This window comes from Chiloscyllium punctatum, chromosome 37 (assembly GCF_047496795.1).
Source record: "Chiloscyllium punctatum isolate Juve2018m chromosome 37, sChiPun1.3, whole genome shotgun sequence".
Classification (NCBI taxonomy): Eukaryota; Metazoa; Chordata; class Chondrichthyes; order Orectolobiformes; family Hemiscylliidae; genus Chiloscyllium; species Chiloscyllium punctatum.
The window spans coordinates 47,120,275-47,133,799 of NC_092775.1; the positions used below are offsets into that span (position 1 = coordinate 47,120,275).

The window sequence follows — 13,525 nt, forward strand, 5'->3', positions numbered from 1 at the left end:
CAGTTGAAGGTTTCATTATCTTGTGACCACAGATGTTAAGTTTGCAGATGTGAAAGTCAGGATTGTGCTAACTTGTAAGGCTTTCTCAGAAAGTTAATCTAGCACCATTTATCACATTGGCTTGTAGTTGAAAAGCAGTTATTTGGGCCAAGTATCAAAGCATTTCCTTTACTTGTTCTCCTGGAGATTGTATTGTATATATGTTGCTGCTTTCATGAGGGGTGAACTGAAAGTATATTTCTGTGTACCTGTGGTGGTGAATTTATGTCTGATCAAAGGACAGGTGATAAGCTGAGCCCTGTTGTCTCCATGGCAGAGATGTATTTTAAATTTAAAACATTGGCTTCATTTCTAAGTATATATTATGACGAAGATTATTTTTCAGTGCATTATGCATTTTGTCACCTATGAATTATTTTATTGTCTTCAGCTTTCAGAAAATATTAATTTACTAAAAAAGCCTTCCTATAGACTGTATCTTAAACAGTAATGTGGCCATAGTCTGCAAACTGACTGTAATTGTTTTAAAGTCCTTTAGATTAAAGAACCTACATCACGTATATTGCTGCACATGATCTTTTCTTTTCAACCTTTTTGTGCTGTCAGGTAATGGTTGACTTGGATTTCAGTACATATCTGTCCACAGGTGTTGGAAAATTACTCAGATGCTCCAATGACCCCCAAACAGATTCTGCACGTTATAGAGACTGAAGGACTCAAAGAAATGAGGTCAGTTGTGGTGAATGGTTTTGCTAGGAGAATGTCAATGGGTTTTCTTACTATAAATTCTGAATTGGAAAGCAGAACAGAGTCCTATTTAACCCAGTCTCCCTTCTAATCTAGATTAATAGATGGGAATCATTTGAGGATTTTTTTCCTGACGAGATGAATTCCAAAAATGTAATGTTTAAAGTCTTTTCTTTTCCTTACATGCTGTCATTGGTCAGTTGGTACCGTACATTAAATCACCTTGATGTCCCAAGTGTGTTTTGCATGCGCTTCATTCTACTAGTAGGTAAAATAAGTGGTATTTAATGAATGTCCCAAAGTGTGTAATCAGAGAAGTAGATCCGGAGCAGTAAAAGAAAAGTTGTTTGTAATTCTGCTAAAAAGCTGGATTTTTAGCTTTTGAAAAGTTTGCTTTTGAAAAGGGTAATAGAGAAAGATAAGCAGTTACTGAGAGTTTTTGGGAGCGGGGTTAAAGCTGTAGCATTGTGGGAAGGGCGCGAGGTGGAAAAGAGAATGGACTGTAAAAACATTAGAGGCAGTCACAAAGTAGATTGGAAGTAAACTCGAGAGATTTTTGAATGATAATTTAATATTCAACACAACAGTCCTGTGGAAATCATTGACAGCAAGAATAGTGGTGGGTATGTGAACTTAGTATGGGAAAGATACATGTGGTAAGTGTTTTGGATGAGTAGGAGTATGGAAAGACTTCACAAAGAGGATGTTGGAAAGGTCAAACCTAGGCCTACATCTAATGACCACATCAATAACTAATAAAAACCTATCCATGCCTTAGCTGTCATGTCAGTTTTGGTTGAAATATGAACCCCATTTATGGAAAGTGAGTTCAACATTCTCTAAGTGGAATTGTTGTAGGCTACCGACTCCAATTTGAGTTGTAATGTATGTCAAAGACTTACTTATTCACTTGAAAGAAAAGCTTCAAATCATCCTTTTTTTTTCTCTGTCACTTTTGGTTTTTGTTCTAAGGATGTAGTCAAAACAAGTTAATATTTGCTTTCTGTCCTTTTCTTCCTTGTGCCTCTCAGAGAAGGCCGTTAATATTGTAATGCCACATATGTGTAGCCAGTTACAGCCTGGCTCACTTCCATTTTAGCAGGCGTTTGTACTTAATTTTTATCTTGATAGGAAGGAAAAAAGGCCAAGAAACACATACTTTGATATAACATACTTCTCAAGTGTCTAAAAATAGTTCATGTACAATTAGCTACTGATTTGTAATGACACTTGTTGATTGACAAGTAAGATCAATGGAGATTTCTTCTGCCCAAGGCCTCCAGTTTATGGTGAAGAAGTCAAATTCTGTTCATTGCATGGGATTCTGGAACTCCTTACTGGGATTTTAAGGATTACATTATACAGTTCCATGTGTGAAAATAACTGTGATTAATATGTATTAGTGATTTAAGTTTGACATTCTATAAGTTTGTCCTGACAATTAACGAGGAAGAATTTTAATCTCTAAATTTTATTATGAAGTGTTTCTTATATTGTTGAGCTCAGTATCTCTACCCAATCATTTCTTAGTTACTATCTTACTTTTGTAGACTAGAATCTAGTTAAAATAAGAACAAATGGGGAAAAAAAGGATTAATGCAAGAAAAATTTAAATTGTTAATTGTTTTTAAGTAAGCAGTTTTTGAATTTTTTTGAAAGACCAATTGAATATATTAATATTTTACTGGATATAAGTTAATGTCCCTTTGTTCTGTGGCTATTTCATCCTAGGGATGTACATTGTAAAGCAATATCTTTATTTTCTTTTTCATATGTATGTTTTGTGATGCAGTCACTATAGGTTAATGTACATTTTTCCCTCCAATGGAATGTTTTATTCCACAGATCTATATTGTATCGCACTAATTGTTGTTTTTTTTTCCTTTTCATGTCCATGTTTTGTGATGCAATGGCTATAGAAGGTAAGCACCAATTAAGCCAAAAATATGCAGGTAAACACAATTTTGTGTGAATCACTGTCAAAATAATAGTAAAATTTTGTTCAAAAATTGATTAAGTTGTAATTATTGGCACGGATAGGAATACTTTGGCAGCAGGTGATTATGATTGCCCTTATAGTAACTGCTGCTTTCTATATATGTGATTTGTGGTGTTTCTCCTAAGTCACTACATTGTTGGCATAATTTAATGCATTCAATTATCACGCCAGTGTCTCATACTGACTGACACTCTCACCCTTCTAAACACATTATTCCAAAAAAAGGTTGAGGCATTTTGGTTTACCTGGTATGTATTTTACTTGTATTCACTTTTTATTATTACAGGCTTGTTTACTTAGTGTAAATATTAGGCTTATTGGTTCTGGAGTGCATCTAATGTAGCATGCTTTTACCATTTGGAAGAAAAACAGCCTCACTGAGCGGTTGGGCACAAAGTTACAGTTGTATTTCAAAATAAACCTGAAAGCTGCAAGCCTTAGCAAGTTTTAAGGTTTATAACTCAGTTTGAGGTTCTGGATGTCAGTTTGCTCTCTGAGCTGGAAGGTTCGTTTTTAGACGTTTCGTCACCATACTAGGTAACATCAGTGAAGCACTGGTGGTATGGTTCGTTTTTTATTGTGTTTAGGATTCCTTGCGTTGGTGATGTCACTTTTCTTTTCAGGGGGTGGTAAATAGGATCCAAGTCAATGTGTTTGTTAATAAAGTTCCAGTTGGAGTGCCATGCTTCTAGGAATTTTCATGTGTGTTTCTATTTGGCTTCTCCCAGAATGAATGTGTTGTCCCAGTCGAAGTGGTGTCCTCCTTCCTCTGTACGTAGAGATACTAATGAGAGTGGTCATGTATTTTTGTGGCTGGTTAATGTTCATGTATCCTTGGTGGTTAGTTTTCTACCTGTTTGTCTAATGTAGTGTTTATTACAGTTCTTGCAAATTATTTTGTAAATAACATTAGTTTTGTTGTCTATATAGGGTCTTTCAAGTTCATTAGTTGTTTTAGTGTGTTGGTGGTTTTGTGGGCTACTGTGATGCTAAGAGGTCTGAGTGAGTAGTCTGGCAGTTATTTCTAAGATGCCTTTGATGTAGGAGAGCGTGGCAAAGGTTTCTGAATGTGTTTTGTCTGCTTGTTTGCTTTTTAAAGTGTTTTGGTAGTATTATTTATTTGTTAACAACATCCATTGCATATATAGTATGAAAAAAATGTTAGGACTTTAAAATGTTTGTTTTGCAAATCAAGGAAAGTGGGGCATTTTGTTAATAGAACAAAGAACAAAGAAAATTTACAGCCGAGGAATAGGCCCTTCGGCCCTCCAAGCCTAAGCAGATCCAAACATACTGTGAAATACATCCAGGGAAGTTATTTGGGTGGAACTGAGAAATAAGAAAGGGATGATCAAATTATTGGGATTGTATTATAGACCCCCCAATAGTCAGAGGGAAATTGAGAAACAAACTTGTAAGGAGATCTCAGCTATCTGTAAGAATAATAGGGTAGTAATGGTAGGGGATTTTAACTTTCCAAACATTGATTGAGACTGCCATAGCGTTAAAGGTTTAGATGGAGAGGAATTCTTAAGTGTGTACAAGACAATTTTCTGATTCAGTATGTGGATGTACCTACTAGAGAAGGTGCCAAACTTGAGCTACTCTTGGGAAATAAGGCAGGTGACTGAGGTGTCAGTGGGGGAGCACTTTGGGGCCAGCGACCATAATGCTAGTTGTTTTAAAATAGTGATGGAAAAGGATAGATCAAATCTACAAGTTGAAGTTCTAAATTGGAGAAAGGCCAATTTTAACGGTATTAGGCAAGAACTTTCGAAAGCTGATTGGAGGCAGATGTTCGCAAGTAAAGAGACGGCTAGAAAATGGGAAGCCTTCAGAAATGAGATAACAAGAATCCAGAGAAAGTATATTCCTGTGAGGGTGAAAGGGAAGGCTGGTAGGTATAGGGAATGCTGGATGACTAAAGAAATTGAGGGTTTGGTTAAGAAAAAGAAGGAAGCATATGTCAGGTATAGACAGGATAGATCGAGTGCATCCTTTAGAGTATAAAGGCAGTATGAGTATACTTAAGAGGGAAATCAGGAGGGCAAAATGGGACATGAGATAGCTTTGGCAAATAGAGTGAAGGAGAATTCAAAGGGTTTTTACAAATATATTAAGGACAGAAGGGTAACTAGGGAGAGAATAGGGACCCTCGAAGGTCAGCAAGGCAGCCTTTGTGTGGAGCTGCAAGAGGTAGGGGAGATACTAAACGAGTATTTTGCATCAGTATTTACTGTGGAAAATGATATGGAAGATATAGACTATAGGGAAATAGATGGTGACATCTTGCAAAATGTCCAGACTACAGAGGAGGAAGTGCTGGATGACTTGAAATGGTTAAATGTGGATAAATCCCCAGGACCTGATCAGGTGTACCTGAGAACTCTGGGAAGCTAGAGAAGTGATTGCTGGGCCTCTTGCTCAGATATTTGATTCATCGATAATCACAGGTGAGGTGCCGGAAGACTGGAGGTTGGCAAACGTGGTGCCACTGTTTAAGAAGGGTGGTATAGACCGGTGAGCCTGACCTCGGTGGTGGGCAAGTTGTTGGGAGGGAATCCTGAGGGACAGGACGTACATGTATTTGCAAAGGCAAGGATTGATTAGGGATAGTCAACATGGCTTTGTGCGTAGGAAATCCTGTCTCACAAACTTGATTGAGTTTTTTGATGAAGTAACAAAGAAGGTTGATGAGGGCAAAGCAGTAAATATGATCTATATGGACTTCAGTGAGGCGTTCAACAAGGTTCCCCATGGGAGACTGATTAGCAAGGTTAGATCTCATGGAATATGGGGAGAACTAGCCATTTGGAGACAGAACTGGCTTAAAGGTAGAAGAAAGAGGGTGGTGGTGGAGGGTTGTTTTTCAGTCTGGAGGCCTGTGACCAGTGGAGTGCCACAAGGATCAGTGCTGGGACCTCTACTTTTTGTCATTTACATAAATGATTTGGATGCGAGCATAAGAGGTACAGTTAGTAAGTTTTCAGATGACACCAAAATTGGAGGTGTAGTGAACAGCGAAGAGGGTTACCTCTGATTACAACAGGATCTGGACCAGATGGGCCAATGGGCTGAGAAGTGGCAGGTGGAGTTTAATTTAGCTAAATGCGAGGTGCTGCATTTTGGGAAAGCAAATCTTAGCAGGACTTATACACTTAATGGAAAGGTCCTAGGGAGTGTTGCTGAACAAAGAGAATGCAGGTTCATAGCTCCTTGAAAGTGGAGTCACAGGTAGATAAGATAGTGAAGAAGGCATTTGGTATGCTTTCCTTTATTGGTCAGAGTATTGAGTACAGGAGTTGGGAGGTCATGTTGCGGCTTTACAGGACATTGGTTAGGCCACTGTTGGAATCTTGTGTGCAATTCTGGTCTCCCTCCTATCGGAAAGATGTGAAACTTGAAAGGATTCAGAAAAGATTTACAAGGATGTTGCCCAGGTTGGAGGATCTGAGCTACAGGGAGAGGTTGAACAGGCTGGGGCTGTTTTCCCTGGAGCGTCAGAGGCTGAGGGGTGACCTTCTAGAGGTTTACAAAATTATGACGGTCATGGATAGGATAAATAGACAATGTCTTTTCCCTGGAGTCAGGGAGTCCAGAACTAGAGGGTGAGGATGAGAGGGGAAAGATATAAAAGAGACCTAAGAGGCAACTTTTTCACGCAGAGGGTGGTACGTGTATGGAATGAGCTGCCAGAGGATGTGGTGGAGGCTGGTACAATTGCAACATTTAAGAGGCAATTGGATGAGTATATGATTAGGAAGTGTTTGGAGGGATATGGGCCGGGTGCTGGCAGGTGGGACTAGTTTGGGTTGGGATATCTGGTCGACATGGACGGGTTGGACCGAAGGGTCTGTTTCCATGCTGTACATCTCTGACTCTAAACCTGTCGGTCAATTCCTAAGCATCTGTATCCCTCTGCTCCCCACCTACTCGTGCATTTTGTCCAGGCGCATCTTAAATGAATCTACCGTGCCTGCCTCTACCAACTCTGCTGGCAACGTGTTCCAAACGCCCACCACCCTCTGTGTGAAGTACTTGCCGCGTGTATTCCCCTTAAACTTTCCACCCCTCACCTTGGAAGCATGACCGCTCGTTATTGAATCCTTCACCCTGGGGAAAAAGCTTGTATCTATCCACCCTGTCTATACCTTTCATGACTTTGGGGGGGACCTGATTGAGGTTTACAGTCTCCTTTTTTTTCTAATGAAAATAAACCTAACCTACTCAACCTTTGTTCATAGCTCGCACCTTCCATACCAGGCAACATCCTCGTCAAGCTTCTCTGCACCCTCTGCAAAGCATCCACATCCTTTTGGTAATGTGGTGATCAGAACTGCATACAGTATTCTAAATGCGGCCGAACCAATGTCTTATACAATTTTAACATGATTTGCTAGCTCTTATACTCAATACCCCGTCCAATGAAGGCAAGCATACTATATGCTGCGTTGACCACTCTATCCACCTATGCAGCAACCTTCAGGGTACAATGGACCTGCATTCCCAGATCTCTCTGCCCATCAACTTTTCCCAAGGCTCTTCCGTTCATTGTATAATTCGCCCTAGAATTAGTCTTGCCTAAATGCATCACCTCGCATTTTTCTGGATTGAAAACCACCTGGCACTTTTCCACCTAACTCTCCAGTCTATCTATATCCTCCAGTATTCTCTGATATCCCTTATGCTTTCTGCTACTCCACCAACCTTCGTGTCATATGCAAACTTGTTGATCATACCAACAGTGTCCTCTTCCCGATCATTTATGTATATTACAAACAACAGTGGCCCCAACACTGGCCCCTATGGAACACCACTGGTCACCTTTCTCCATTTCGAGAAATTCCCTTCAACTCCTACTCTCTGTCTCCTGTTGCTGAACCAGTTCTTTATTCACCTAGCTAGACTTCACTTTCTCCATTAGTCTACCATGGGGAACCTTATCAAACGCCTTACTAAAGCCCTTCCTTCATCTATCAACTTGGTTACTTCCTCGAAGAACTCTATTGGTAAGGCACGATCTCCCCCGCACAAAACCATGTTGCCTATCACTGATTAGCCCATTCTTTTCTAAATATAAATCGATCCTATCCCTCAGTACTTTCTCCAGCAACTTTCCCACCACTGACGTCAGGCTCACTGGTCTGTAGTTACCTGGAATATCCCTACTACCCTTCTTGTACAGGGGGACAACATGAGCAACCCTCCAGTCCTCCGGCACCTCACATGCATTTAAGGATGCCACAAAGATATCTGTCAGGGCCCCAGTTATTTCCTCTCTCGCCTCCCTCAGCAACTGCGATAGATCCCATCCGGTCCTGGGGATTTGTCTACCTTACCCCTTTGGGGCAGCACGGTGGCACAGTGGTTAGCACTGTTGCCTCACAGCGCCAGAGACCCGGGTTCAATTCCTGCCTCAGGCAACTGACTGTGTGGAGTTTGCACGTTCTCCCCATGTCTGCGTGGGTTTCCTCCGGGTGCTCTGGTTTCCTCCCACAGTCCAAAGATGTGCAGGTAAGCTGAATTGGCCAGGCTAAATTGCCCGTAGTGTTAGGTAAGGGGTAAATGTAGGGGCATGGGTAGGTTGTGCTTTGGCGGGTCGGTGTGGACTTGGGCCGAAGGGCCTGTTTCCTCACTGTAATGTAATCTAATCTTAACCTCTCGCCTACCCAACACATCTTCCCTACTTATGTCAACGTGATCCAGACTAATCAAACTTCTGTCTCTAATCTCAAGATTCATCATGTTCTTCTCTTCACTGAACACTGTTGCAAAGTTATCGTTCAGAATCTCGTCCATTCTCTCAAGTTCAACACACAGCCTTCTTTCGTTATCCTTTGGTGGACCAATCCTTTCTCTAGTTACCCAATTGCTGCTTCTATAAGAATAAAATGCTTTGGGATTCTCCTTAATTCCGCTCACTAAAGCTATTTCATGACCCCTTTTAGCCCGCATCATTCCTCGTTTAAGACTTGTCCTACTCTTCCGATATTCTTCCAGGGCCCTTTCTGTTCTTAGTTGCCTAGACCTTATGTATGCTTCCCTTTTCCTCTTGGCTAGTCGTACAATTTCTCCTGTCATCCACGATTCACGAATCTTGCCCTTCCTACCCTTTGCCTTCAACGGGACATGCCTAACCTGCACTACCTTTAACCTATCTTTGAAAGCCTCCCACATCTCAAATGTGGGCTTCCCTTCAAATAGCTGTGTCCAATCCACATTTCGGAGCTCCTGCTTAATTTTGATATAATTGGCCTTGGCCCAGTTTAGTACTCTTCCCTAAGGACCACTCTCCTCTTTATCTGCGAGTATTCTAAAACTTACAGAATTGTGGTCACTGTTCTCAAAGAAATCCCCCACCGCAACTTCTATCACCTGGCCTGGCTCATTTCCCCAGTACCAGGTCCAATATGGCCCCTTCCCTCGTCGGACGATTGACATACTGCTCTAGAAAACTCTCCTGGACACTTCTTACAAATTCTACCCCATCCAGACTTCTGATGTTAAGTGTATCCCAGTCAATGTTGGGAAAATTAAAATCTCCCATCGCCACTACTCTATTGCCTCTCCATCTTTCCATAATCTGTTTAAAAGAAATTCACATTTTTAGGTTTATTCTTTCTGATGCAAATACTTGGAGTGTGTTTTGCAAACCCCTGAACAATCCGATATTTTCTTCTACTTTATAAGAGGATTTTGTTGACATTGAGGATGCATTGCTTTTAGCCATTCTGTATACACTTAGTCCTGAATGGAACTCAAGAAGATTTAGCTGGTGTGTACAGAGATCTTGTTTAGATGTTCTGAGACTGGTGCATTTGCGTTTCCAATTTAATAACTGCTGAAAAGCGAATGTGAAACTTGACTGTTCGCTAGCTGGGAAGACTAACTCTGGAGCATAGTAAGACTCCCTTCCTTCAAGGAGTCTCTGTGTATTTTAACTGTTGCTTACTTGGTGTCAATTTGAAATAGAAATGCTGCATAAAAATAAAGACAAGTTTTCATATATTAGGATTTGTATTTAACATGGCAAATAAATTGGATAACAGATTTAAGGCTGGCTAGAGAACAGTCGTTGAAAATGACAACTGACTTGAGTCATGTGTAATGTCTTCTAAGAGTTTTAATTCCTTACTTTCTTTGCTCACTAATCTGATCAGACCAGTTGTGTTTGATTTGCTTGCTTTGTGTCTGTGTGCACATTAAATTGAACAAGACTACTTAAAATGCTGATTTCTTCATACTGAATTGCTGAGTATGAAGTTTTTTTGATAAATCTCAACCCATAAAGGGAAAAAAAATTAGTGTCTTTATTCATGATGGACAACATAATCAGACACACTGAGGTTATGGTTTTTATACTGTAATACAATTACAATTCTGCTTCAATAAACTCCTGCTTAGAATTTAGTACTTTCTTTGATCTAATACAGTCAATTAGTGAAGATGTTTTTACAATTGGTACTGGAGAAAATAATGGGACTCTATGTTGACAGACTTCATTGGAATCGTGGCTTGCATCCAAGAGCTTTAGGAAGTAGCTGTTGGTTTTGATCTTCCATGGTTTCCTGTGTTAGACCAGTTAGAAGGGAGAGTATGTCACACCTTATTTCACCAGAAGACACCAGAAATCAAAGGCTAGTTCGGCTGAGATCAGTAGTAGATAAAATGCTGAAATCAATTCTGGGGACAAGGCAACAGGGCTTTTGTAAAATCAGCAAATGTTTAGGTATGATGAATACAGATTATAAAATACATAATAATCCTTGGCAAGTCATCTGAACTAATGCTGCAGTTGATAGAGTCATATAGATCCACAGCCTAGAAAAAGGCCTTTTGGTCCATCATGTCCACGCTGGTCAAAAATAGCCGCCTGACTATTCTAATTCCATTTTCCAGTATGTGGCCCATAACCTTGTTTTTTCTTGGCATTGCAAGTGCACATCTAAATGCTAAAATGTTATGAGGGTTTCTCTGTCGACAACCCTTTCAGGTCGTGAGTTCCAGATTCCCATCACCCTCTGGGTGAAAAAGACTTTCCTCACATCTCCTCTGAATCATGTGCCCCTTAAGTGTGTGATCCCAGCTAATGATTTCCCCCCCCAATCAAAATCAAGGGCAAAAGGTTTCTTTTATCCACCCAATCCATAACCCTCATAATTTCATACATTTCAATCATGCCGCTCCTCAGTCTCCTCTGCTGTAAGGCAAGCAACCCCAGTCTGTCCGTTCTCTCTTCATAACTGAAACTCCAGCTCAGGCAACATCCTGGTAAATCTTTTCTGGACTTTTTGCTACACTATCACATCCCTCCTACAATGTGTGGTTTCCAGAGATGAGCACAATAATAACGAATTAGTGGATCTAGAGCATTTGTATTTTTCAATGTGTTAATTTGGTTGGTACATGAGGTGGTTACACAAATTATGACTCCTTGATTTGGTATCATGGATTGACAAAGTAAGCGGCTTTTTTTTCGGGTTGGCAGTCTGTGACGAGTGTGGCACTCCAAGGACCAGTACCTGAGCTTCAACTACTCACAAACTGAGTGTAATTTAAACTGGTTCAATTTGCTGATGTGAATGTCAGGGAAGTAAAGATTGAGAAGGCCTGTAGACCAGTATTCATATGCTGCATTAGACAGAAAAAGACTTGGGTTTTATTTAAATTTATAGTTTAGCATAAACATATTCCACCTTTCCCAGTCAAAAAGTTTATCCACCGCTTGGGAAAGATTCACCTCTTTATTTTCTAAACACCTTGGTTCAGAGACGTATTATATACCTCCTGGAGCAGGTGGGACTTGAACTCTAGTCTTCTTGCTCAGTGCACCCTATTACTGTGCACAAAGGCCCTCGAGCTCAGCTCTTTCTTAAATAAAATCAACATCAAGTAAGAATTCAGCTTTTTTTTTCTTAATCCAGTGATATTTTAGCACACCTATTTTTACTAGTATCAAATCGCCCATGTTACTTTTTCTTCCTTCACCACCAAACCATCTGTGTCTCTAATTAAACAAAAACTTTATTAGAACAGTCCAACGGGACAATGCAACAACAGCAAGTGAACAGAAATAAGAAGAAGGGAGGGGACTTAATTAAAATGCAATTGTTGGGGAGAAGATCTCAGCTGGTTTTTATATTTTCTGATTACCCTGTTCAGAGATGTTCTTGCTTACCTCTGGAACAGGTGGGACTTGATCCTGGGTCCCCTGGCTGAGAGGTAGGGACACTGTACCACAAGAGCCCTTAGGAACTCATCGTGCTCTCCTTCCATGGCTGTCCTCTATACCAGTGGTAAGATTGCTATTGGAGGAATCCTCCATAACTATTGCAGTACCAGCTTTCCACAAAGCTACTGTTAACACGTATGCATTCACTTTGCTGTTCAAGTTCATAGTTCTGCCCTCTTGAAATCATTGTCCAGCTCATGATTCTCTCAATTCAAGTGTATCATTGATGCAGCCTGGATCTGCTGCCTGCATCATCATCACCGTTCAATTCACCGTGCTGTCGAGCAATATTGAGTATCAAATACTCCTCAGCAGCAAGGTTTTTTTTTCAGCAGTCAGACTGCTGCAGCTTCACTTGAGAAGGCTGCACTGGCTGCCAAATCCAATCTCCACTATACACCACATAATGGAGAAAGTCCACCAGCTGCCACCACAGTCAACATCTTACTTAGTGTCTGCAATTGATTCTGTTTTTCAAACCATCTGATTACCCCCTGCAGTAACCTTGAGTTCTGCGTTGATGTCCTCCTCCATGAGCACCACATCTGTGACATCCGTAATGACTGTGCCAGTATACTCAGTAAATGTATTGGAACCAAAACCAAAAAGGTCTCTGAGACCAAACCCTCCAATTCAGCTGCTGCATTGCTATCATCAATAAGTATTAAAATTAAGTTTTATTGTCACGTGTACTCAAGTACAGGAACACAGTGAAAAGTTTACCATGTTGCCTCTCATGGCACCATCTTGGATATCAAGTACCTAGATACAAAAAGGAAACTAAAAGCTCTATTACCTTAGTGATTCATTGTATGTTAGAAAATAAAAAATACAGTTAAAAGGATAAAAATTACAGTAAGATAAGCAGATTACAGATCAACATTACACTGCAGTAGATCAGTGCAGGAGCTCTTCCACATGTAGTCTGACTGGTCTTGCAAGCTGCTGACCGCCCGCACTGGTCCCCAGTCAAGCAACTGGCTGCAGCCCTCTCCGCTCTGGCTCTGAGCTGCTCTGCAGTACTCCATGCCTCCAGCCTGCTTCACTTCAGCTCTCAGCTGCTGTGCTCCATGCCTCACCACAGTCTCAGTTTATCCAGACATTGTCCCCACTGAAATCCTCCTTGTTTTGCATTCCTTTGACACTGATGTAAACTTCTACCCCACTTTGCCCTTGAGCCTGCAAATTTTGAAAGAGTTTGATGAGATAAAGGAAGATTTGATGAAAATGGCAACCGCCCTGTAGACAGATTCCTCAAGTATTAAAATATTCTTGGAGTTGTCTTCAAGCATGGCTTGTACCCTTTCTGCCAAGTGGCAGCTTAACAAGGCCTATGACTTCCCCTCTCCGCCAAAAACACAGCTCTAGAATGTGAAGTATGGTGAGCATCATCTGCTGTCAATCAGTTCTGAAGCTGTTCTTTTGATCCTCATTTCTAAGACCGGCAGTAAAGGGTCTGGGTGAAAGTGAAGACTGCAGATGTTGGAGTACCAGAGTTGAAAAATGTGGTGCTGGAAAAACACAGCAGGCCAGGCAGCATCCGAGGA

At 40.8% G+C, this 13,525-nt stretch overlaps 1 protein-coding gene across 9 annotated transcripts in view; it reads left to right on the top strand.

Moving 5' to 3' along the window:
* The window catches only part of LOC140463084 (polycomb group protein ASXL1-like), a 110,534-nt gene that overhangs the window by 11,444 nt on the left and 85,565 nt on the right, over window positions 1-13,525 (top strand). For 4 of the 9 annotated variants that reach the window (XR_011954605.1, XM_072556781.1, XM_072556773.1 and 1 more), the window contains exons 2-3: window positions 647-729; window positions 2,667-2,669. The exons of 1 other annotated variant lie outside the window; for it this stretch is intronic. Coding sequence is in view for 3 of the 8 variants with exons in the window: in XM_072556781.1 (XP_072412882.1) it covers window positions 647-729; window positions 2,667-2,669 (86 nt within the window). In the remaining 5 variants the exon portion in view is untranslated. Of the gene's footprint in view, window positions 1-606; window positions 2,700-13,525 lie in introns of those variants that run through there. 4 more of the 9 variants (XM_072556776.1, XM_072556777.1, XM_072556775.1 and 1 more) reach the window with 3 other exon arrangements.